We start from the raw sequence: 24361 nt of genomic DNA on the forward strand, positions 1-24361 counted from the left end.
GCGCAGGAGGACACAAAGGGCACGGCGATTGCGGCCCCGCCCCTCCCGCTTCCACGGCGCGCGCTCCCGCCGCCCGCCCCGCCCCGGCCGCGCTCCCGCCCGCGCTCCCGCCGCCTGCTTCGCGCTTCCGCCGCGCGTTCCCATGGCGCTGAAGCGGATACAAAAAGTGAGTGGGGCCGAGCCGTGGGAGGGGGTGGAAAGGTTCCCCTGCTCTCGGGTAGTTGCCGGGGCTGCCCCCTTGTTGCCAGAGATTGAGGCGGCGACCGGAGCGGGCTTAGCGAGAGGTGTCGCGGCAGCCGCTGCCGCGCTCTTTCTTTGCCAGGACTCGTCCTTCCCTCTCCGACAGCCGGGGAAGAAGAGTGGGTGTGAGATGGGGAAGGGGGGGGGCTCTCGTCGGCCGCCTCACGGTTTCGGGACACAGCCTCCTTGAAGGCCCCGCAGCCCGAGTCGGTGCCTTAAGGCGCCGTTCGCGGAGCATCCGCGGTGCTCCGAGCGGCGTGCGGGAGCGGCGAAAGCCGCGGTGCTGATGGGCAGCCTTCAGCAGGGCGCAGGGACGGCGTCGGTCGCCGCTGTTGTGCACGGCTGGTCCACGCTGTGCTTGGGCTGCTGCCTGGGTTAAGAAGTGTTGTCAGTATAGTTCTTGGTGTGACCTTTGAGCGTATCCCAGTTGTAGTCTTTTGCGCTGATACTTGTAAATGGCCTGGTTCAAGTTGTGAATTCCCGGTTTCCTTTTGTTTGGCAAGGCTGAGCCGGTCGCTGTATAGTACAGACCGGGTGTCGCGGCCAGCACCGGAGGGGAGTTAGTTGAGGTTCGTGCTTTGGCCGTGGAACGGAATCCGTGGTGTTTGGTTGCTGTTGCTGTGCCATGTTTAGGCGGTATCAGTGCTATCCTGGTTACGTGACTGTGCGATTATTTCTTGTGCAGGATTCCCTTTTGCTATCGGAAGCCATTGGTATTGCAGAAGTAGGATTCTATAGTGACCGATTAACCCCACAGTAGGCAGATTTGGGATACCCTACCGTAGGTACCAACTTTGGATGGATTTCTACGAGAAGCTGGTAGTCCTGTATCATGCTGCAAGGCTTATGCCTTTACACATAGTGCAATTGCAGGACAATTTTGTTCCTTCGTATCACATGTTTGTCATGAATGCTGCATTCGACCAGTATATCAAATTACTACAGTGATTTTCTTTAGCAATAACTTTGTCGTGCTTCTACATATTATACAAATGGTTTGCCTCTTGTTGCCACTTTAATTTCGCACATCTTCTTGAACATCTCTTTACCCTAGTTTCAAGAAAAGGATTGGTCTGAATACCATCTCTTTCCAATTCTTGTCCAGCTTCTTTCTGCTAAGATAAACAGATGAAGGGGAGAGTCTGGTAATCTAGTACTTTTGAGATGGAGTGAAGGTTTGGGACTTTCCAGATTAGTCCTGCTAGAATAGAATTAGTCTTCATACTTTTATCATGTTACCTGCTTAACTTTCTTTCTGCTTTAGAGACATTCATACATATTGGAAAGCCACAATTTTCTTTAATGTGACATTTAAGAAATTTTTATAGATGTGAAATTATGGTTAGACTTTTTATCTAAGTATCTTTCATTTTGTTAGCCTTATTAAATTGTGTTTCTACTCTTTCAAAATGAAGCGATGCTTTCCAACCTACTGACTGCAAGATGCTATGAGATTTCTTGGTTTTACAGTAACTTCCACCTGAAACATGAAGAGATATTGGGTAAGGACCGCTAAGAAGAATTGAGATTAAATTCAGAACTAGTTACCACTTGCTTCTAGTTTGCTGCAGAAATTACTACTGCTGGTTTTTCCATTAACTATCCTCATCACTCTCTTCTGCCTTTCCAGGAGAATAAAAAAATTCTACTAGAATTGGCTAGCAGTCTGTCTCTGAAGAAGTAGAACAGGAAAGGGAATGGCAAGGAAATAAGTTTGTTTCAAATGGAAAGTTAAAATGAAGTGGAGAAGTTTGAAGACAAACTATTTTGATATCACTGTAATACATAAAATTTTCCCAAAAATTCACGGAAATGGAAGTTTAATGCTAGATTAAATGTATTTGTATGTTGGTGTGTTTGTCTTCTCTACTTTCCTGATGTTTCAGACTGGCTGTAAAGGTTGATAGTTATGTTCTATATGAAGGATAGGAAGGGATAAGATCTGGAGTAGAGGAAATGCTGTGGTTTCAGAGTGCCTAGAGGAATTCCTTGGAGAACAAAATACTATCAGCAAACACAGTGGTATTGCTTGGGAGCTCATCAGTCTGGACATACTGTCTGAAGTTAAACTTCAGTGGGTTTAGGGTGCTTCAGAATTGTGCTTAAACGAAGCTAAGGGATTTTGCTGTCAAGCTTGAGTGTTTGTTCACAGTAATTTTGATAATTTCTGTGTTCAGTGTTACAACACCTCTGAAGGAATCAAAGCTATAATATATCAACCTGTTAATAAGCATATTTTTTGTCATACTAGTTGGGACTCTAAGTAATATTGCCAGTGGGATCTGTGTCATTGCATCCTGCCTTTGGCTGACTGTCTTCGAGGGGCTCTTCAAAGGAGGACAGCATGTGGACTTCCAAGACTGTACCCTAGTCACAGAAAGACAGATTGTGCTTGGGAGCTTTCTTAAAAATGGGCGACTGAGTAACCAGGGAAGAAGCTGGTCACTGCACATGGAGGCATTTGATCCTAGTGGTGCAGGTGGAAGAACAGTGAGGACATGAAGCCCTGCTCTGCAGGCACAGCTGTCAGCAGTATCTCCATGACAAACTCATCTCAGAGTTCCTCAGAGAGTTTGGGGTTGGGGGATTCTTACTCATCATAAGCTGAGGATCCTGTAATCATTTGCCATGTGAGTGCTTTGCTTTGCCATTGTATGAGAGAGGCACTAAGTTTCTACACTGTCAAAAAAGTTCAGTTACACTGTCTGGTGTTCCTTAGGGCAGTGTAACAACACGTTTTTGTGGGCAGTGTAAATTCCAGATGTTGCAAATGATTAAAGCAAAACAAATAGTGTAGGTTTTTTAGTTGAGAAGAAATATTGTGCACGGTAGCCTTTATTCTTGCCACCTCTGGAAAAGTGAGATACCATGACTTTTGTGAAAGGTGGAAAATAAGTCAGGCTGTCAGGTTCTGCAAAATAGTGTGTAGGTCTCAGTTCTGCCCATCTGTCTTATGCAGAACCATTTTTCTGGGGTTCCTGTTCCAAATTCTTTGTTCATGTATCTCCCTTTGCAGAGTTTGCCGCCCTGTTAGTTCCATATTGCAGCTGAGATTGTTTTAATCATAAGTCATGTACCTGGGTGCTCCTCCAGTGTTAGTGGGAGTTTGGTGTGCTTGTTAATGCTCAGGCTGTCTTGTACATACTTTTGCTCAGGATTTCAAGAGATTTTAGAAGACATTTTGAAACCAGGAAGGACGAGATAGATTTGAACACTGCTTTAAGAATAGTTGTCATTCTTATCTTATTGATACATAGTGCTTGGTTTTCTTCTACAACTCAGTAAGGACAGAAGCATTCAAACATTGAGTTGCTTCAATGGACAATGAACTATGTCGTTCAGTATGTGTTTCATATATGCATAGGCTAACAGGACATACTAACTTAAAAAGTTATGTTGAAAATAACTTTTGTTACTGTCAAATGACTCAAATAAAAATTATTGATATTTGTGGTTTAGATTTTGACTTTAAACCTGCAGCCTTTAGATGGTAATTGACATAACAAGGAAACTTTTTTGGCTCTAACATAAAATGTTTGAATTTACTTTCAAAACCTTAGCTGGGATACTACATATTTTAGCAATATTTTTGCATTAGAACAATGTATGGAAATAGATTATTTATTACTGACTAACCATTATAGCAATAAATCATATTATAAGTATGTGCTTTGTATTTACCAAATTTGTGAAGAACCAGAGAATTCTTTAACTAGTCTTAAGCATGATCACTGTGGGGTTTTATGACAAATGGTTCCAAGCAGCAGTGTATGCATGGAATTGGTAGGAAGTAAATCTGTGGTCTACAGTGCATTTTGTGCAAGAAATTAAGAAGACAACTGACAAATATAAATCTATATTTTAAATAATAGTGTGGAGAAAGGTTGTGGTTTTGTGTTGTTTGGAGAATGAAACTAGCTTTTAGTGATGCTGTCTGCAGTTAATTTTGGTCTTCAGATAATCTGCGGTCTTTTTTTCTGAATTTTTTTTAGACTGAAAAAAGACATGTTTAGGACTTCTATGCTGAGAACATTTATTTCCTTATCACCAAAGTATCCTTTACAATGTTGTCCCAATAGCTTTTTGGGAGAAAAGCCTGGGTGCTAATCAAGCATGTAAGTGTTAAATTTGCCTTGCAGTCTTCAAATTCATACTTTTATGAAATACATCCTGTAATATTCTTTGACCATGGATATTAGTCTGCACATTCAGAAATGTCTCCAACGTTTATAGCTTACCACAGCCTGGTTTTTACAGCTGTTAAACTTGAATTTTTGCTTCATTCTGTCTATAGGGCAGTTCAGGAGCTTGTGTGTTGCAAGGAAAGATAATTTGGAGGCTTTGCTCATCTCCGGTAGTATGTTAACCATTAGTATTCTATTCTACCCTGAAATGTTTTGCATGAGAGGATTAGAGGATTTATTCCTACCACTGTCCCCAGCTTAGGTATTTTTCTCTGTGCACATTTATCCTGGCTGTGCTGGGACAGTGTGGCATGTGTTGGAGCTCTTGAGAGGTGCTTTTATGCTGTCACATTCACCAGTGTTTGAAATAATTCATCCTTCTGATGCATCTCTTGCAGACAGAATTTTGGGTTTGTGCAGTCTCATAAAAGATGTTGCACCAGTGTACACTGTAATTTATTGTGGTGACTTTCTCTCTTGAAAATGAATCTGCTTTGAGCTATAGGTCCTGTTTGTCAGCATATGTACATCTTGCACCAGCACTTTCTATACCAGTGACTAAAAGTATTTGTGCAGACCCTTGAAGTGACCAGACCTGCATCATGCAGCTACGTGGTAATAATCCATAAAGCTTGGACAAAGCTGCTTAACTTAAAATTAACTTAAAACTTCAGGGCAATCTCTAGTGTTGACTGTAGTGTCTCACATGCAGTTATCTTGTGCTTCTTGATGAGGTTTCAGCATGTTTGGCTTTGTCAGTCTTCAGCCTCGTCCCTTAACAAAGCAAAGTTTTAGCCTTCTTCTAAGGAGCATCTGTGCTTTGTATAAAGAATTCTTGTATTCTCGTTCTTTCATGAGTATGTAAAGTCATGAAGAAGTTTTTCTACGTGTATTTAGAGGATCCTCATTTCTGTTCTGCAGTGTTCAATTCTGGACACTGGCAGGTCATACTGATTCAGGGACATCTGACTATCTCCTTGCCCCATTTCAAAAGGTTTAGGAAAGCTTGAAGCCCAAATCTTAGAGCTCTCCAGATAATTTTGCTTTGAACCTAAAGCTTAAACAGCATAATCAACAATGTAAATCTGAATAGTTCTTCCTTTTTATCACAGTTTAATCTGAATTTCTGTATATAAAGATTCAAACTGTTCATACTGTTGGATCATGTTACCACTTGTATTTTTAAACCACATTAGCTTCACATATGGATGCAAAATGCAGCTTGAATTTGCTCTACTGATTTTGAAATTTGATCTGGCTTTATTTTTTCAGTGCAGAAGGTCTCAGAATGTATTTGTGAACATTGCTGTCATTTGGTGAAGTTGATTGAAGAGAAGCTTTTTTTCTTTGTTGTTAGGAAATATTAATAACAGGGGTTTATAGTTGTAGGTCTCATCATTGTATGATGAAAAGTATTTGCTGTTTTTTTCTAATCATGAACAGATGTCAGTGCCTTTTTGCCTGAACAAATTGAAGTGTATACCCAAGGAGCATTCCCCAGTTCTGTTAATTCTGAAGTACATGTGTATATATGAAAAAAAACAAATTTGTGTGGTTTTGGGGTATGTAAAGATCTTGATGAATACATATAGCAACAAAAGCACTGTTACAGATCTGTGATTCTAAGTGGTTGCCTGGTAGTTCCTATATGCATATGGAATGTTTGCATAGCCTTCAGAGACTTTCTGAGAAGTTTAAGCTACGTATTTTTCCAGTTACTGCCTTGAATTTAGTAGTCAAAAATTACTGTTGCAAAATGGATGATTGATAATCTGAGTTCTCTGTCTCGGTGTTGTAGTGCAGCTGTTTGGTTTTGGTTGGGTTGTTTTAGTGTGTGCATAAGATTTCATTTTCTCTTGTTAGGTTAGATCTTGAGTTGCAAGTTAGAGAAGACAGTGCCTGTAACAGCTCTGCTGCTGGTCATGTTTGGTGACTGCTGGAAACTTGAGATTTGTTGACTCCCTGTGTGTACTGGCAGTGCCTTGGCTTTGCATAAATAGATGATTCTCTGAATCATTCCTTAACGAAATTTGAATCCTGTGATTAAAATAGGAACTGCATTTCTAAACTGCCTTTATTAGTTAAAGTCTAGCCCAGAGTGTTCTTTCTGGATCAGCATACAATGTCATCAACAAAATAAAGTTAACGTGCAGACAAGTAATGCCAGTTGACAACCTGTGCTATTTCAGTATAGGAAAAAGTGTCTGTCTTCCTTGAAATCACAAGGATTGTGAGAAGTGACTTCAGAGCCGTAGTAAGATATGGTGCAGTGCTTTTCTTTGATTTCAGGGCCGGGGTGGAGCTCTAAGTCTGGCTGAATTTAGGTGTTGGGTCCATGGTAAATTTGGGTTCATGGTAAATTGAGTTGAAATATTTACTGATGTCATAAATGGAAAAACACATCACAGCAGTTGAGAAGTGCAGATCTTTAACCCCTCAAATTATATGTAAGGTCTGATCACACTAAGTACACCAATTAACTTGAGTTAAACTTAGCTCCAATTCAAACCTTGATTTTGTAAGTAGTTGCCTTGACTAATGTATTTTGAGTAGAAATGTTTCTGGTGTTACTCCCTAAGGTAAACTCACAGACCTGCTTATGTCTATTGTTGACTTAAATGTGCATGTTTTGAGTAAGGAATTGAGTTACTTAAAAAGACACACCTTTTAACTTATTTCAAAGGAAGTACTTGCATGTAGTCATTAAGGTTCCTACAGGAGAGTTTCTATCAGCCTAGAATTGGAAAAAGTTTTCGTTAGTACAGTAATAGTTCAGAAATCAAAAGGAGTATATTGAATTAAATGAGGAAAATGAACTAACATTACTGCCTGTCTTGTTTGAAATAGTGATGATAAATCAGATGAAAAACAGTGCTGGTTTTGTGAAGTCACATAATAATTTTAAATTATTTGGGACTGTGTGGACTCCTGCAAGAGAAATAAATCAGTTGACCACCAAAAGCTCTTCTGAGTGCTAAGTTTCAACTTGGGAGTTTTTTAGTAGTCATTCAAAAAAAAAAAAAAAGGCAAGCATGCAGGGAATTGAATCAAGGTAAATAAGGTGTAGAGCTAATATTTTTCGTTTAGTGTCCAATTTAGATAGGACGCTTTATATTAGGTTCGTACATCATCTCCAGGCAGGCTGCAAACATTTTATTAGCCGGTTTAGCTCAGCTGATGTCCACAGACTAGGACAATACAGAAACTTTTGTAAAATCAAAAGCAAAGGGAATGGTCAGATTAGCACCTAACTAAATTAAACTGTGAGTTTACAGACTAATCAAGAAACCTTTTTTATTTAGTCTCCTTCAAGTATATTGAACTTACTGTGAACTTAGTTGCAACTCTTAAATTCTTGCAGATATTAATTTCTAGCACAATGTTAGCTGCAGGCCGTCTGGCAAAAAAGCTTTTTCAGTTTCAATGGACATTTCAAGTGTTGACTGTTTTATCAAAATACCACAAAAATGCCTATGGATTTAATAAAATTGGTTTGTGTTCCCACTTTTGAAGGGATGCTGCCAAGTGGTATGGATTTTCACATCTTTGAATTATTTCTGTGTTTCTTGCAGGAACTAAGTGATCTGCAGCGAGATCCCCCAGCCCACTGTTCTGCTGGACCTGTTGGAGATGACTGTAAGCTCTTTCTAGTATATTCAGTGCATTTCAGTTCTGGAAAGACTCATAAAATCTCTAATTGTTCTGTCTTTTTTTGCCTTTCAGTGTTTCATTGGCAAGCAACTATTATGGGACCTGTAAGTATAGGAATCGTGCCCCTTAAAATGTAAGACCTTGCTTCTCTTTTTGTTATGGAAGGATTTGTTTGGGTTTCTGTAAACACAGCAGCCACATTCAGCTGGGCTGTGAATAGCTTAAAACTTTAGGGTGACATTGTTGCTCTCATTAGCCTGGTACCAGTTGCTTTCTGAACTTCCCAAAAATCCCTCCTCTTCGTGAAGTTAGAGGTGTTTAATTAGTCAGCCGTGGTGTTTGAGTTGGTGATATAGGCTACAAAGCAAAGAGCTTGCTTTTCATAGATCAACCTGGAAGTTTCACCCATCTGAAAGGGGGAAGAGTGGGTGAAATCTAATATTAAAGTTGGTAACTGTAAACAAGAGTGGAGTTGCAGAGGGATTTTAGATGGAGCTTATTTTATTTGGTAGTGTGCAGCCTGGATGTAAACCTGTGCACGTGTTGTCTAACAAAATGCACGTGCACAGATTTGTGCAGGTCACAAAATGTTGTGGATTTTAAAACTCCCTGATCTCATTGTGATGAACTGAATTATATTGGAAAATCCCACTCTTTGCTTCTGCAAAGAGAAACCACTTCTTAGGGTAAGTATGTTTGTAGCTTGAGAATGGAGGAAGATCAGCTGTGGTCTTGCACAAAGACAGGATTTGGAGGACGTGCTCTGGTTTCTGTATTCCCTTCAGTGCAGTGAAGCTATTGAGCTCCCTCTCTCTTCTCCCCAGAAGGGCAGTGTGTTGTGCTGCTGCAGTAGTAGCCACAGTTGGCTCTACTGTAACTCTGCAGGCCAGTGGGAGGGTTCAGTTCCCTCTGTGCCTTCCCAGTTTATGGCCCATAGTGGGCTATGTACTGGGGAAAAAAGTGGATTTTCTCTAGGAGAAGGAAAGCTCCAAAACAGCTGAAATATATTAATCTGTTTTATTTGTTTTGTTTTTTTCTCAGCCTGATAGTGCATATCAAGGGGGAGTATTTTTTCTCACAGTACACTTTCCAACAGACTATCCTTTCAAACCACCAAAGGTAAGTCCATTCTTTTAATGAAAGAAAGTTTTTTGGTCAGAATTTATGCTTTGAGGCTTAATTTTGGAAGTTAAACCAGAAAGGTGAGTCATAGTAGACATGTTCTTCATGGATGCGGATAAGATGTAAAAAAATTGTTGGCAGATCTGATACGACTGGAAAGGAAGGGGTGATGTTAAGAATTCCAAATGTAATAACCCTAATCTGATACTATTTGTGATATATCTGATATTATTTTTTATTTATTTTTTGTTACAGATTGCTTTTACAACAAAAATATATCACCCAAACATAAACAGTAATGGGAGTATTTGTCTTGATATCTTGAGATCACAATGGTCACCAGCTCTGACTGTTTCTAAAGGTAAACTCACTGATTTGATAATGCATGTGTGAAGCTGCATACACTGCCATGGCACTTTTTTGTGTATTACTGCACTGTCTTAAAGGTAAGCAGTGGGAACTCATTTATCCTGCATGTTTCAGAAGAGGCAAATTCCATTGGAGTTCTTGTTATGATCCAAGATCTTGTGCAGTTTATTGGGAGTTCATTACAAAAACATGCATGCACAGCAAAGAAATATTCTAAACCAGGTTGGGTAAGATAATAATGTACATTTAGCCTGAAATGTGATAGCTGACTGTGCATGCTGAATGGAGGAGAAACTGATAAGCAGGGCTTGAAAATCACAACTTGAAAGTAAATGTGAAACCCTGATACTGAGGTTGTGTGAGCTTACATGATTTCCTATTGATGACTCTTCAGGCTGCCTGAGCATCATTGTGTGCACTATGGTCTTAATTACACTTTCTAAATATGAGGTAATTTGTTCTGGTTTGCTTTGTACGATGAGTACTTTGTAAGATGAGTATTTCAAAATGTAGCTCCTTTCACAGTCATCAGTAAAAGTTTTATTAAAATATTCTCATCCTTTAGTTAAGCTTTCTCAGAACTTGAACACTGTAGATTTCTGGAGCATTGAGTTAACAGTTAAGCAGTTCTTTTGCTGCAGGCATTTTGTGTCACTTAAAAAGCTGCTTAAAATGTGGATGCTGTTGTTTCTCCTCACCCATCTTCAGATTGCTAAGGCACACTTAGTCATATTACAGAAATTTCTCATGTGACTCAAAAGGTCAAGAAGCCATATCACATCTCATGTACTTGGGAGCTCTCTAAGCTATGTGCCAAAGTGTCATTGCACTGGGTGTACAAGCAAAGAACAAATTGTGGGTCTTTGTCCAATGGAAATTGCTCTGTGCAGGTCCAGGTGCTGTACCTCCTTGGAAAACAACTTCTCTTGCTTACAGGCCTGTGCAGTAATCTCACAAGCCATATAAAATCTAATATTCTGTTTCCTGAACTCATTGCTAAAGACATCAATTACTCTTATGTGTAATTGGTATCATTTTTTCCCACATAGATTAGTTGTTTTATAGCTATGCAAAATTGTCTTTTTTCTAGTTATTAAGCAAATGAAAATTGCCACTTAGGTTTAACAGCTGGCATCTACAACTGAAAACCTGTAAAATTTTTAGATCTTCAGCATTTTTCTATCTCTTTACTTGCTGAGCACTTCTGTGGTTATAAAGTGGAGCAGTCTGCTGGTCTCATGTTCAGATATTATGTATTTCATAAACTGGAAATTAGCTCAGTGACTCATGGAAGATTCTCCTTTCTAGTCTTTGTTTGACTGAATCAAAAGTTTACAGCATATTATAGCACCTCTGACCATCTGTGTGGCCCTGTATTCTAACCTGATTTTCTGATATTACTGGCATTCAAAATAAGTCAGTATTGAAGTGGCTGAACTTTCTACTCCTGAAAATAGGTGTGGGCTCTTGGGTAACAAGATAAAGCAGGGAGGAAAAAAGGTATTCTACAGTTGATTCTTATGGTAGCATGAAGTTCCCTTTCACAACATATTTAGAATTACTTAACTGTGTACTCTTGTATGCTTATTAGTTCTGACCATAAAAATAGAAATTGCCTGAAAATGTTATGCAAAAAAATCAAACATCCTTGGTTAAATACCAGGAAATTAATATGAAATTATAAGGTATATGAATACCTGTATTTAATGCTGATCAAGTATTTCCCAAAATGGAAGTCACATGTAGGTAAAATGTTCTTATGATTGAGAGAATAATTGTTAGCACAAAAGTGGAAAAGGATATGCACAAATACAGCACTGCATGGCAATGTAATGCAGGTGGAAAGCTTAGTTTGAGCAATAGCTATATGTAAATGTGTAGTCTGTAGTTGGATAATGTTCCTAGGCTAGGATGTGGGAGAGAGATCATTACAAAAGGTGCAGGTTCATGGCTGCAAGGTCCCTGGGCTTGTATTAGGTGTTTATTTAGGCCCTAGAAAAATGATGCTGTATAAACATTTCTGGACAGAACTGTTAAATGACAACTTAATACTAATATGCATTCTTTTTCCTATACTCTCCTACCACCTCCTTCAGTATACTGGAATATATTAAAGGATTGTAGAAATAAAGCAAACTAACTTGTTTAATCTAGTGTCTCTTTTATTTAGTTTTATTGTCCATATGCTCCTTACTTTGTGATCCTAATCCAGATGATCCTTTAGTACCAGATATTGCACAGATCTACAAGTCAGACAAGGAAAAGTGAGTATAACATACATAACTGTGTGTGTGGTACTTGCAGATGGCTATCTGCTGTGCACCTTCAATATTAACTTTAGCAGTGCTCTTTTCCTAGATTTCTACAGGATTAGCTCTTTAAATATTCAGAATAACCATGGCAAGTAGAAAACTGTAGACATACACAGCTGTTGGTAACTAATTTTTCTGTACTTAATTACATAAAACCTTCATGCTTTTCTGTAACAGATTTATTGCATGAAAAACTGTTTTCCCAAATATGAGTTATTTGTCACTACTGCAATCCTCTGGTTGTAAAACCTGTACAGAAGAATTTTTGACCTTCTATTTAACTGACTGAGTTATTTGGTACCTATTTTTCAGTGTTGAGCCATTGAAGATTTCTGCAGTGCATGCAGTGGCCTGTGGCTCAACACGTCACAGATTCAGGAAGATTTGAGTATTGCTTTTACCTTGAGCAGTAGACAGCAAAGGAGTGATGTAGAAGTTACATGGACATCTGTGGTCTAGTATTTCTCTGCCCAGACTAAGAATTATTAAAATGGCCTTTTTCTCACAGTTCAATGTCTGGTATAGTCATGTAACTTCTGAAGTAGCTCATTCTGCAAAGTAGGTAGTGTTTAAGTTGGGGATGTTGTGCATCAGCTTCTCCCCATTTGTGGCTCTACTTTTTTTCCACCTACCTACTTAGTAGTGATTTCAGCTGTTTTGCCTCCTGGCTGTGAAGGAAGGGAATGAGGGATGGTTTTCTGTCTACAAATCTCAAAACTTAATCATTGCTAGGGAAAGTGAGAAAATATGTTGTCTTGACTGTAGCTTTATCTTCTTAAAATGATCACCTATTAATTTTTTTTTGTTTTACCTTGGATTTAGGAATTGAAAGATATGGCTGGTTACCCCTGAGCATTTATCTATGAGTATTTTGTTATAAGCTAAGATCCAAAGACTTGTATGGTAGCATATTCTTAAGAAAACCAATTAGTAAATGAGTTGCTATACTGATCTTAAGAATTAAAAACTTGTCAGCATTTTTCTCTGGTTGACTCAAGAAAGTGAATCCACTCTGAAGAGTAGAGTGTAGCAAATGTGAGGACCAGAGTGGAACCTATCAGCTCTCTAAGGACATTTACCCTTGGGATTATGGAATTACAAGATAATCAGCTTCATACCAGAAGGAAAAGACACAAGACTTAAAACCTAGTAAAAAATGCTTTTCAGAAAATTTTCTTTTCAAGTTCTGAAATGCAGCTGGCAGTGCAGAACGGAGAATAAAATCCCAGTTAATTATACTGAATTTTGTGGAACTAAAATGTGTAAACTGTCAGACTCTTAATAGCATATGCCTTTAGGAGTAATTGACAACAAATGCCTGTTAAGATGCAAATAAGGGAACCAGTTATGAAATGTAAATGAAGGATGCACAATTTGTTGCAAACTTGTGAAGTTGAGAAACTGAATGTGTAGTGGGTGTGTACTTCTTGGCTTTTAGACTGTTTAAGTGTTCTTAGACTGCTCAGAGGTGAAAAGCTCAGTAACAGCTTTATTAAGTAAATACATGGCCATTGTCAATGTATCACTAACAGCTCTTCACTGTAATGCCTTCTTTCTGCACGTACAGATACAACAGACATGCAAGAGAATGGACTCAGAAATATGCAATGTAAACTTTTGAAGACATTTTCATATACCACAGAGTACTGTAAATTCTAGTTTTTTTCAAAATTAGAAGGAAATGGAGCACAGTTTATGGTTTCAATGTGACACCCCTTGAATTCTTTTTCACCCATGTAAGTGTGTTTCTGGAGCAAGAGAGAACAAACTTCCAAAAATAACCTTATGGCTTTGGTAAGAATATTTATCCTCTTTGTATGCTTTGCAGAAGACATTTATTATAGTTTTTAAGAGTTGGACACCGGCATCTTCAGACTACAAGATCTATAATTCAGTTGTAAATCAATGAAATTATTTTTGCTGGAAAAAGTAGCTGTTTTCATGTGATGAATACTGTATGTGTGTCATTGAAGTATGTTGTCTGTTTCATAAGTGTGTTCAAGTTTCTTTTTGTTAGTTCGCTTATATAATTTGTATTTTTTTACTGTATAGACTATTTTATTTACGATGTAAGTCATTTCAGTTTAGACTTGCTTGTGCACAGTATTGACAAGATACAACTGCTAATACTGAAAATAATTGGAGTATCTCACCCGTTAAATATTCTGAAGACTGACTGCAGACTTCTTAAAACCTAAAATGATCTTTGCACTGTAAATCTTTGTATGCTGATTATGGAGAAACACTTGGTTTTGATTCTGTTGCATACTTGACTTAATTTTATTGCAATGTGAACTAATTGCACTGGTATGTAGAAAGATATGTAACTATTTTGTTGCTATTCACAACTGATTTGTGATGTGTGGGCAACCTAATACTATCACAGACCTTTTACAAATCCAGATGTAGCCTTTTCCATATAAATAAAATACATTTTCTACTTTCCTTGGCTATTTTTTTATCTTAACTCATGCATATCTTTAAAGTACTTGTTCCAACATTCTAACAGAGAACTGCCAGTAGTGTGTATGTGTCTTGCAGACAGAGTGTTCAATAAAGCCGTGCATCATGTACTACTTAGAACTGGGCTCTAAGTTAATTTTTATGCTAGTTCTAGCCTAGTGGATTTAGCCCATGGTTGGATAGAGGATTCCAAATAGGTTCATGCCATGCCACACCAATATTCATCTATGGAGGAGAGAATCACAAGGGTCTGTTAAGGTGGTGTATTTGCAATACCAGAATGTTACAGTAAACTCACACTTGAAAGTAACTTTTCCATTGCCTTGCACTTCGGTTGCTTCAGACTATGCATGTGGAAAACCAGTAGTGCTGGAGAGGCGCAATCTGTTCTTAAAACATAGGTCAAAAGCAGAAAAACACTTGATTTCCTACCATTCATTCTTCTGGTTACTTGAAAATTAAAAAACATGACAAAATGTTTTTCTCTGTACATGAAAGAAAAATTAACTTTCAGTTGGGAAATCTGTCATCATAAAATACATTTTTAACATGACAGATACATTTGATTTGGAGGTGTTTTTTTTGTTTGTTGTTGTTTTTTTATTTGAATATGCATCAAACTGGAATGTGGGGTATGGGTGGTAAGTGTGCACAGTAGGAGCTTTTATTCCTACCAGGGATATTAACTTCATGTTTCCTGATTTACTCACCTTAGGTTGGTCACATATGGGAAAAGGTCATTTCTGTGCTAGTTTTATCTGTGATGTAATGGTGACATTTGAAACAGCAGCTTGATTGAGATTGGTTCTAATAATCTTTAAATATCCCCGTTTCCTACATTCTGCAAGCTGAATAAATGGATTTGGTTTTGTTACTGAGTGCTTCATTATATTTGAACTAGGGCAATGTAGCTAGGAAAGCAAAGACATCATTTATACTTCTTGTTCAAATGATAGTAGAAGACTGACCATCGGAATGTGTTCAGTTTTTTTATTGTTTCTAGGTAAAATAGCAATCTCTTTGTACTAGAAGTTATTTAAATTTTTGGAGTATCTATACAGAACTGTGTGAAATCAAAGTTGACTTGGTTTCTTTTGGTATATCAGTTTGTGTTAGGGATGGTTTGAAAACATTTATACTTTACTTGGTAATGTTTCTGCTTTGTGCCATGCATTAGTGACTTTCCACCACAGTATGAAACCAGCAGGAGGACTGAAAACCAACCAACACCCATGTGTAGGACATATTAACCATATGTTAATATTTAAAAAGAAACTTGTCTTATGATGATGCTGGTTTAGAGGTGTGAAGCTAAGTCTTTCTTTGCTACTTCTAGCAGTTTAGCCTTTCTACTTTTGAAATTATCAGAATGAAATGATAAATACATTCTTTAAAACTTCAGTCATGCTATGAAGTGGCTGGGTTCAATCTGTGGAGATAAACACCTCCACTACTCCACCTTCGGAGCTCCTCAGTTAATACTTTTAACACAAATTCTATTTCAAGGGCTGGAAAGTTTACTTTATCCAGTGCCGTTTACTACGATGGGAAAAAAGAAAAAAAAAAGAAAGAAAAAGTAAATGTTCCTTTTCCCCCGAGAACTGGTCGGAGCAGAGGCTCCTGCTGTTTCAGACACAACTGTGCCCAACAGCTCGCCATTGCGAAGGAAACAGCGAAGCCGTGGGCTTTGGTTTTGGCCAGACTCGTTCTCCTCAAAAGAACGAGTCGCTTGGTGCCCAGCTGCTTTCTGATCTCTAGCACCGTTCTGCCTCTCGTGCTCCTGTGGGCGCACACCGCGAACCCGCCCGCCCGCGGTGCGGAACCTTCGGGGCCGCGGTGTCACCTCGTGCCGGTGTCACCTCCTGGAGGGCTCACCTCGTGCAGGTGTCGTCACCCTGTGCCGGTGTCACCTCGTGGAGGGCTCACCTCGTGCCGGTGTCACCCTGTGCCGGTGTCACCTCGCGGAGGGCTCACCTCGTGCCGGTGTCACCATGTACCGGTGTCACCTCGCGGAGGGCTCACCTCGTGCCGGTGTCACCCTGTGCCGGTGTCACCTCGTGGAGGGCTCACCTCGTGCTGGTGTCACCCTCTGCCGGTGTCACCTCGTGCCGGTGTCACCTCGTGCTGGTGTCACCTCGTGGAGGGCTCACCTCGTGCTGGTGTCACCCTCTGCCGGTGTCACCTCGTGCCGGTGTCACCCTGTACCGGTGTCACCTCGCGGAGGGCTCACCTCGTGCCGGTGTCACCTCGTGCCGGTGTCACCCTCTGCCGGGGTCACCTTGCGCCGGCGTCACCCTGTGGGGGGCGCCCTGGCCCCGCCCCTCACGCCGCCGTCGCCGTCCCAGAGTGCCGCGCGCCCTGGCGCGCATGCGCGGCGGGCCGGCATGGCGGCGGCAGCGGCCTTGCTGGGCCGGGCCGCGGGCCTGGGGCTGGGCCTGGTCGCGGCCGCGGGCGGGCGGCGGCTCCTCCGGTGCGGAACGGGAGCGGGGCTACGCGAGCGGGGCGCCGGGACCCTCCTCGGCGGTGCCGTTCTGTGCAGGGCCGGTGGCGCGGCGGAGCGCTGCCTGTCGCGGGGGACCAGCTCGAATCAGCGCCCGAAGCGGCCCCTCACCGCCTATTTTCGTTTCGTGATGGACAACCGCCCGGCCTTCAGGGAAAAAAACCCAGGTACGAGCTTGGAGGGGAGGCGGCCCGTGCTTGGCGCTGTTGGGATCCGGGGCTTCGGTACCGCCGCCCCCCGGAGCAGGGTGAGCCGGAGCAGCAAACCCTTTGTAAAGCCGAGCTTTGGGGACGACCTAAAGTTCTGCTCTCAGGGGCCCAGCCCGTCTGTTTATCCGTGCCGCTCCCCTGGTGGATCCAGCGTGGTCATGCTCGTTGCCTGCACGTGTCTGCTTGGCCTTCCGTGCCTCATAAGTCAAAATAATGAACATGAGTATGTAACTTTAAAAATGCTTGGTGAAATACCTCGCCTAGGTAATACATCTGAGCAAATGATTTATGATTCTCAATGATTTTTGGATTCTATGCATTTGAAGTACATTTTTGCTGATATTATGAGCCCTGTGTGATTTTATTTTGAGGCTTAGTAATTGAAAAATTGCAGGTACTGGATTGCATCACTGTATATGGGAGAAAGAGTAAGTGTATTTAGAGGAAAATGGTTTCCTGTGAATATGTTTGATTTACTATCAAAAACTTTTCACTTCCAGGCAATGCAGTGACTCTTGCCAGAGAGCTGCAGAATAGAAAGATAAGCTGGTTTTGAAATACTCTTGAAGATTAAAATGTCTAAAGAACTGTGGTCATATTGGGCAAATCCTGAGGAAAATTTTAGAAGGGAAAACCATTTGATACCCTGTTCAGCTCACCAGTTCGAGTTCCACACTTTCATAAAGAACTGGAAATTTTACTTTTAGTTTCTTCCCTGCTCCCACCTCCAAATTCAGACTATCTTGCATTGTACAGAAAAGGATCCAGCTGAAAAGGCAAAAAATGTGATATTGTTGTGGAGTAACAATAGCTGCCTTGAAATGGTGCTTCAGTTTATTACTGCATGTTGTGTTCAGGTGAGCAGTGACTCTTCCCCATCCCCCAAATATTACAGTGCCCTTTAACTGCCACAGTGAGTTAGTTTTACAAAAGATAAAAATACATTTGTACAGGAAGATGATACCTGGGACAGCTTTCCTTGGGAAAAGTTGAAGAAGCTTACTAAAGATACAATGTTGATCTTTATTTCCCGCCTTTCTCTTTTAACGTACAGAAGCCAGCAACACGGAACTGATTAAAAAATTGGCAGGTGCGTGGAAGGAGTTACCAGCATCACAGAAACAGGTACGGTTCTGTCCTTTCCCTGAGTACTTTGAACTCTACAGGTGGTGGGGATTTATTTGCTTTGATGTCTTGTGGTTTTTTTATTTAGTCTGATGGGGTTTTTTGGTTGGTTGATTTGTTTTTAAAGGGCTTGAAAAAGCACCTGTGGACAAAGGTTCAGACATCAAAACAGTTGGGAGAATTGGGAGCTTTGAATAACTCAGGGGAGGTATGGTGAGGTGACCCTGGCTGAATACCAGGTGCCCACCAAAGCCACTCTCAGCTGCTCTCCTCAGCTGGGCAGGGGGGAGAAAACACAGCAAAATGTCTGTGGGTCTGAATAAAGCAGGGAAAGGTCCCTCACCAGCTACTGTCAGAGCAGAACAAATTCCACTTGGGGAAACCAGAGTAGGATAATGTGAAATAAAGACTCATATCCTAAGACACCTTCCCCCTACTCTCCCCTCTTCCCAGACTCAACATCAGTCCCACTTTCTCTACTTCCTCCTGGCAGCAGTGCAGGAGCACAGGGAATGGGGGCTGAGGTCAGTCCATCATGTGTTGCACTGACCTCAGCTGCTCCTTCCTGTTCCGTGGGAGAACTTGGGCTCCCTTCCTCAGGGGACAGCCTCCATGAACTGCTCACAGTGAGTGTTTCCCATGGGCTGCAGTTCTTCAGGAACTGCTCCAGCATGTGTCCTTCAGGAAGAGGCTTCACAAGGGTCACAGCCCCCTTTGGGCATCCCCCAGCTCCAGTGGGGTCTCCTCCATGGGCTGCAGGTGATCTCTGTCCCCCCTGGGCTGCACTCCAGGCTGAAGGGGATGCTCAACTCTGGTGCCTGGAGCACCTCCTGCCTCTCCTTCCCTGACCTTAGGATCAGTAGAAGTGTTTTTCTGATGTGGTCTGCCTCCTTTCCCTGGCTGAAGTTGTGCAGTTTTCTTTTTCACCTTCCTAACTCTGTTACCCTGGGGTGCCACCACCGTCACTGATGGCCAATAGCAGGTGCCACTTGGAGCTGGCTGGCCTTGGCTCCATCAGGCTTCTCATAGGAGCCATCCCTGTATTCCCCTGGCCACCAGAACCTGGCCATGCAAACACAATACAGGAGGATACTTTGCTTCTTGTTCTTGCACTTGCACATGACCTTTAATAGTTTAATCTGTTGCCAGAGAAATGACACAGCTCTCACTCCATGTGGCTGTGGGGCTGCAAACCAATTCTTTCTCCTTTTTGAATGGCAATATTGCATGACATGTACAATGCAAGTTTTGTAAAGTTGTTCTGCTCTTGTGTATAAGGTAGGTGAAACCTCACTTATTTCTGATGAAAGGACCAACTTCTTTTGCTTCATGTAAATTTCTTTAAGAGTAATCAAATTAAGGCATAAGTAATGAAGTTTCTCTGAGTGGCAGTTTCAAGGGATAATGTAAAGCAACTCTAGGACTTGCTGGTCGATTTAAATGCCATTTATAGCCCAGTAATGATTATTCTTCCTTGACTGCAGTTAGCAATTAGAGGAACTAAATTCCATTTCCTAAAGGAGATATTTAGTAGACTTGAGGTGCTCTCACATCCCTTTTGGACTTCTCACTCTGTGTACCTTTCCCTTCTCTGAAATGTGGAACAGAGAATCAAACAGATGAAAACCTGATGTTATGGTGTAGGTTTTTCAGTCTGTAATTTTTCTACTAATAGGTTAGAAGTGTTAGCTTGTCTAAGGATCAAGTGCTTCTGACTGAAAGCATCTAGCTTAACTTTAAGGCTGGTGGTGGTTTGTGCTGTAGGTTTATGAGGAAGCAAGAAAGACAGACTGGAAAAGATACGGGGAGCAGCTGGCTGCTTATAAAGCACAACTGACTCCAGCCCAGGCTGCAGCTCTGAAAGAGGAAAGGAGAAAACAACTGGCAAGGAGAAGATCAATCAGGGCAAAAAGAGTAAGTATTTTGAAGTTCAGGTTTCTTTTCTCTCAAGGAGCCTGAAGTCTGTTTGTCTAGTATACAAAGCAGAGTTGAAGCATGTTTTAGATATACAAAAGCAACTCAGAATAGAAAAAAAAGACACAACATACACAACCCCCCCAAAATGCCATGGACTAAAATAATTACTGGTGTTAGCAGCTAGTTTTGTGGCTTTGCCATGCTTGAAGAGCACAGAACTAGCATGGATCTTTGTGGTTAGAGGTAGCTTCTCTATGCTTTTTTTCTCCCTATTTCTAGAGCTACCAGAGAAAGAATAGGCACTAAAAGACATTTGGACCAGCAACACTTTCTTCAGGTGGGAAGACATCCAGAAATGGCTTTTCACAAAGACCTTGTATCTGTTACCTCATTAGGCCCTACAAGGTAGCAGCTGTTTGAAGTAGCCTTTTTTCCTTGCTTTTTTGGGCTCTGCCACTGTGTAGCTGCTACTGTGACATCTGTTTGTGTCCTTTACTAGCATATTCATAGGCACCATCTTCCCTATTCCTTTTTGGCTGGTTTATATATAAATCCTTAGAGACAGAACCACGTGTAACAGTACCATATTATGGTTTGTCTGGAAAGATCAGAGAGGTTACATATAGCTTATTTATTGCTGTGAATTAAACTCTGACATTGCCCTAATTGACAAAAGCAAAACAAGTTTGGTTTAAAAGACCCCTAATTAAAAGGAGTTTGTAATCTTAATGATTCTGCTGATCCTTTTTAGAGGATGGCACCACAAGGAATTCAGTTGGCATGTCCAATACCTAAGCAGTTGTTAAACTACAGCACCTAGGCTCCAGTGGGAATGTCAGGACTGGAGAAAATAGGAAGTGTAATCGCATCTATAACTTGCTGTACTTTCATTCTCTAGCCATCATCCCTTTAGGCAGAGCATGCTGATAACAGAAACACAGTTCTCTTCCACCTTCTCACCTCCCACAGATAAGTGTGCGCCCTCTTCTCTGCATGCAGGCAGTATTTCACACCAGAAACTGAAGCCTTACTGATTCTTACTGAAGAATAATAGAAAATCTGTCATCATGACTTCCTTACAGAGTTGAATTTAGTAGCACTCTGGTTTCTGGAAGACTTAGCTGAAGTAAGAATCAGTTTTAAATGCTTTTTCAACAACTTGTGAAAACTCAAGTTGTTAGCTTTTTGTAGTTTAACATTAGTCTTGAAAAGCACTAGGAGCATCTTGACATACAGTCCAGTTTACAGAATAAAACACCAAAGAAAGAATTTGTGTTTGATTTTTGCATAAAATATAAATACTGAGTTTAGTTTTGGAACAAATGCATGCTTGGTAGATGGAATAACTTCTCTTGTTGTTTTTAAAGGAATTGAATCTGCTTGGAAAACCTAAAAGAGCTCGTAGTGGCTTTAACATCTTCCTGTCAGAAAATTTTCAAGAAAGTGAGGGAAATTCACCTGTGGTAAGCCAGGAAAGATTCTTTTTCTAAAATATATCCATTGTATTTAGAAAAATCTACTTTAGATACTGTCATTTTCAGAGATACTGTTCAGTAGTTCACTATCTGGATGCTGCATTGCTTAGGTTATTTTGTTTAAGCTGTGGCCATCTGGCTATACTGCTAGCATGACCTGTATAAAAAAATGCTGTGTGGGTATACAGACTTAAAACATTTGTGCTATTTTTTCCACCTCAATGTTACAGACTTTTATCTGTTCCTTTTGTAAGGAGATAATTATTCTTGCTTTTGTTTTGATGTAGATATGCAGTTTTTCAAAGAGCTGTGATGGTGTGCTCCTGTTCTAGCAGTAGCAGTTTATTGTACCTCCTATAGTTCAGCTGGTGTTATGGAAATACAAGAGTTCCTCAGCAAACTCACAAGTTCTTCACTAAACTTTGGGGTGGTTTAAGTTACACTGGTGGATTATAGCACTGGAGGTGCTGCAGAGCCACCCTGTGTGCCTCATGTGTTCCTTAGCCTACACATTTAGTCAGAAGTCAGGATGGTGGACAGTTTATTCTTCAGTTTTCCATGTACAAGGCAGGTTTCTCCAGTCAGCTGAGGCCTGCACTGTAAATGTGGCTCAGATGATGCCCAGAAGCTTGATTTGAACTATATAGTTTATTACTTACATTAGCAGGATAAGTAAGGGGAAGCAAGCTTTTGTGCTTTTTTGCTTTGGTTTATGCTTGACTTTCACTCATGCAGTATTCATCTGTACCCTTCTGAAGTCAGTCTACTCCTAAAATAACTCTCATGTATTGCATGTTCTGTATCCCCTAGGCAAAGCTGAAGAAACTATTTGATACGTGGCAAAAAATGTCTCCTTCCCAAAAGCAGGTATGTCAGAGGATTTGAATGAGGCTCTGATCTCATCAGAATTAAAAACTTGAGTCAAAATCGATATATTTGTACAAAGTCTTGAACTCAGTTGCTCAAATTACAATTCTGAGGAAAATACTCAAGATCTTCATGCATCTTGAAAAAGATTGTCATTGCCTTTATTGCAGTAGTGACCATTTAATCCATAGTGTTGTTGAGATGTGAGTCAGTGGATAGGATGGAATTTTGGTGTGCCTTAAAGTGGATGCTAAGTAACATCTAGAAAAGAAGGTGGAATAATATACAACAGTTTGATTTTTTATAATCATCCATAAGATCTTTAAACACCAGCATAACAATTTGCTGCTTGTGGAAAGACTTCTTACAAGGGAAAGTAACAGAAACCCACAAGTGATGTGCAGGGTAATTTATTAACTTCGGTTGTCTGGGGGATAATTTTCTGCCAGCTTTCTGAGTTTATTGAACTATGAACCTGTAGATGAGCAAATCAAAAGTGGAGGGGTGCTGTACTGAAATCTAAACTAAACCTTGGCATTTTCAGGCATTCTGTACCCTGTTGTCCTTCCTTCTGAATGCCCATCTTCCAGGTGGCTTTTAATGTGTACTTAGCACATACCCTAGGTTCAAGTTCTTACTGTAAAAAAATAATTTTAAATAATTCCACAGCAATATCTGTTCTTGGGCCTTGCTTAGTCCAGTTATCTCACACTAGTGCTCAAATAAAAAAGCCTTAACTGTTAGTAGTAGTACTGAATAAATTTCCTCTTTGGGAATGGCCAGCTGCTGACATAACTGCAACTTAGTGCTAAACCTTTGTATTTTTCTGCAAGTTTGATTTTTTTGGTTATTTTTTTCAATTAGCTAGGGTAGAAAGCAAATGCCTGGGCTGTTCACTGCACAGGTGTTGGTCTAAGTCACCTTTGTGTGTGGCAGTTTTCCAGAGAAAGCCCCTTGTGTAACTTATTGATACCTTATTTTCTTTCAGCCGTACTTGCAGCTTGCTGAGGATGATAAGGTTCGGTATGAGAATGAAATGAAGTCATGGGAAGCTAAAATGATTGAGCTGGGACGTGAAGACCTGGTGCGTTCCAAAAGGCAAAGGTTAAAAAAGAAACCTGCTGAAACTGCAAAGCAAACTGAAACAGCCAAAGCCAAAGCTTCCTCAAGTGGAAAAAAGGCAAAATTAAAAAAATCTGAAGAATAGAAAGTCCCCTTTGGTTGTCTTATTTCTATCCTGCTGTGTTAATGCTGCAGTCAGCATTAGCACTGAAATGTGGAAAGCCCGTGAAGGGCCCTTTGGAAAGGTGATCAGGTAAGAGAGGAGTTACTGTCTCTCAGAACTGACTGAAATAATCACTGCAGGTGTAGCCTGAACTGTAGAATAGCAATTGATTAATCAAGCTGTGAATACTGATACCCACTGACAGCAGCAGTGCTCTCCAGTAACGGTTGATAATATCCAGCTTTTATAAGGTATTTTTAAATGAAAAATAAAAACTACTTTTTCTTTATGAAAGAAAGGATATTCTGCAATGTTACCATCTAAATTCTGTAAATAAGAGCTGCAATCTGAGATAACACTGCTGTGTTGTATTCCCTCCATGTTATTGCTAGTGAGATGTTCTAAATTTCATCAGGCACAAGAAACATAAAATGCTAGCTTTTATTTTATGCATCTGTCTTTTTGTACCTGTTAATCTGTGTATGCCACTTCTGTTGCATTTAAAGACCATGTCAGTTTTGTATGAACGTACCTTTATTGATTTTGATTTATATTTGATTTTGTGGTTTTGTTTGGATACATACACACATTTTTGTCTTGCTGTTGTCACATTTGGGACGACCTAGAAGGAAAAGAAGTATGTGAACTGTTTGGACTTTAAGTTTTCGTGTAATAAATAGAGGTATTTTGAAGAAGTGTTTG

At 40.5% G+C, this 24361-nt stretch overlaps 2 protein-coding genes across 2 annotated transcripts; both read left to right on the plus strand.

Moving 5' to 3' along the window:
* Positions 1 to 59: 59 nt before the first annotated feature.
* UBE2D1 (ubiquitin conjugating enzyme E2 D1) lies at positions 60 to 14321 on the plus strand. Its single transcript, XM_084210333.1, has 7 exons — positions 60 to 166; positions 7997 to 8060; positions 8148 to 8179; positions 9117 to 9194; positions 9453 to 9558; positions 11737 to 11830; positions 13446 to 14321. The coding sequence occupies exons 1-7, from the start codon at positions 143 to 145 to the stop codon at positions 13489 to 13491; spliced, it is 444 nt and encodes a 147-aa protein (XP_084066459.1). The 5' UTR covers positions 60 to 142; the 3' UTR covers positions 13492 to 14321.
* Positions 14322 to 16703: 2382 nt separating this feature from the next.
* TFAM (transcription factor A, mitochondrial) lies at positions 16704 to 24361 on the plus strand. Its single transcript, XM_084210579.1, has 6 exons — positions 16704 to 17008; positions 18105 to 18175; positions 19940 to 20089; positions 21460 to 21555; positions 22378 to 22434; positions 23423 to 24361. Exons 1-6 carry the CDS (start codon positions 16726 to 16728, stop codon positions 23639 to 23641), a joined length of 876 nt encoding a protein of 291 aa, XP_084066705.1. The 5' UTR covers positions 16704 to 16725; the 3' UTR covers positions 23642 to 24361.

This window comes from Fringilla coelebs (genome assembly GCF_963513975.1).
Source record: "Fringilla coelebs genome assembly, chromosome: 8".
NCBI classification, from domain to species: Eukaryota; Metazoa; Chordata; class Aves; order Passeriformes; family Fringillidae; genus Fringilla; species Fringilla coelebs.

Excerpts from the sequence above, each read along its gene's own strand:
- UBE2D1 (XM_084210333.1), top strand. The coding sequence starts at position 143 with ATGGCGCTGAAGCGGATACAAAAA. Across the intron at positions 9,195-9,452 it reads ATCCTTTCAAACCACCAAAG|ATTGCTTTTACAACAAAAAT; the intron begins GTAAGTCCATTC and ends TTTTTGTTACAG. Across the intron at positions 11,831-13,445 it reads TACAAGTCAGACAAGGAAAA|ATACAACAGACATGCAAGAG; the intron begins GTGAGTATAACA and ends CTGCACGTACAG.
- TFAM (XM_084210579.1), top strand. The coding sequence starts at position 16,726 with ATGGCGGCGGCAGCGGCCTTGCTGGGCCGGGCCGCGGGCCTGGGGCTG. Across the intron at positions 18,176-19,939 it reads TACCAGCATCACAGAAACAG|GTTTATGAGGAAGCAAGAAA; the intron begins GTACGGTTCTGT and ends TTTGTGCTGTAG. Across the intron at positions 22,435-23,422 it reads TGTCTCCTTCCCAAAAGCAG|CCGTACTTGCAGCTTGCTGA; the intron begins GTATGTCAGAGG and ends ATTTTCTTTCAG.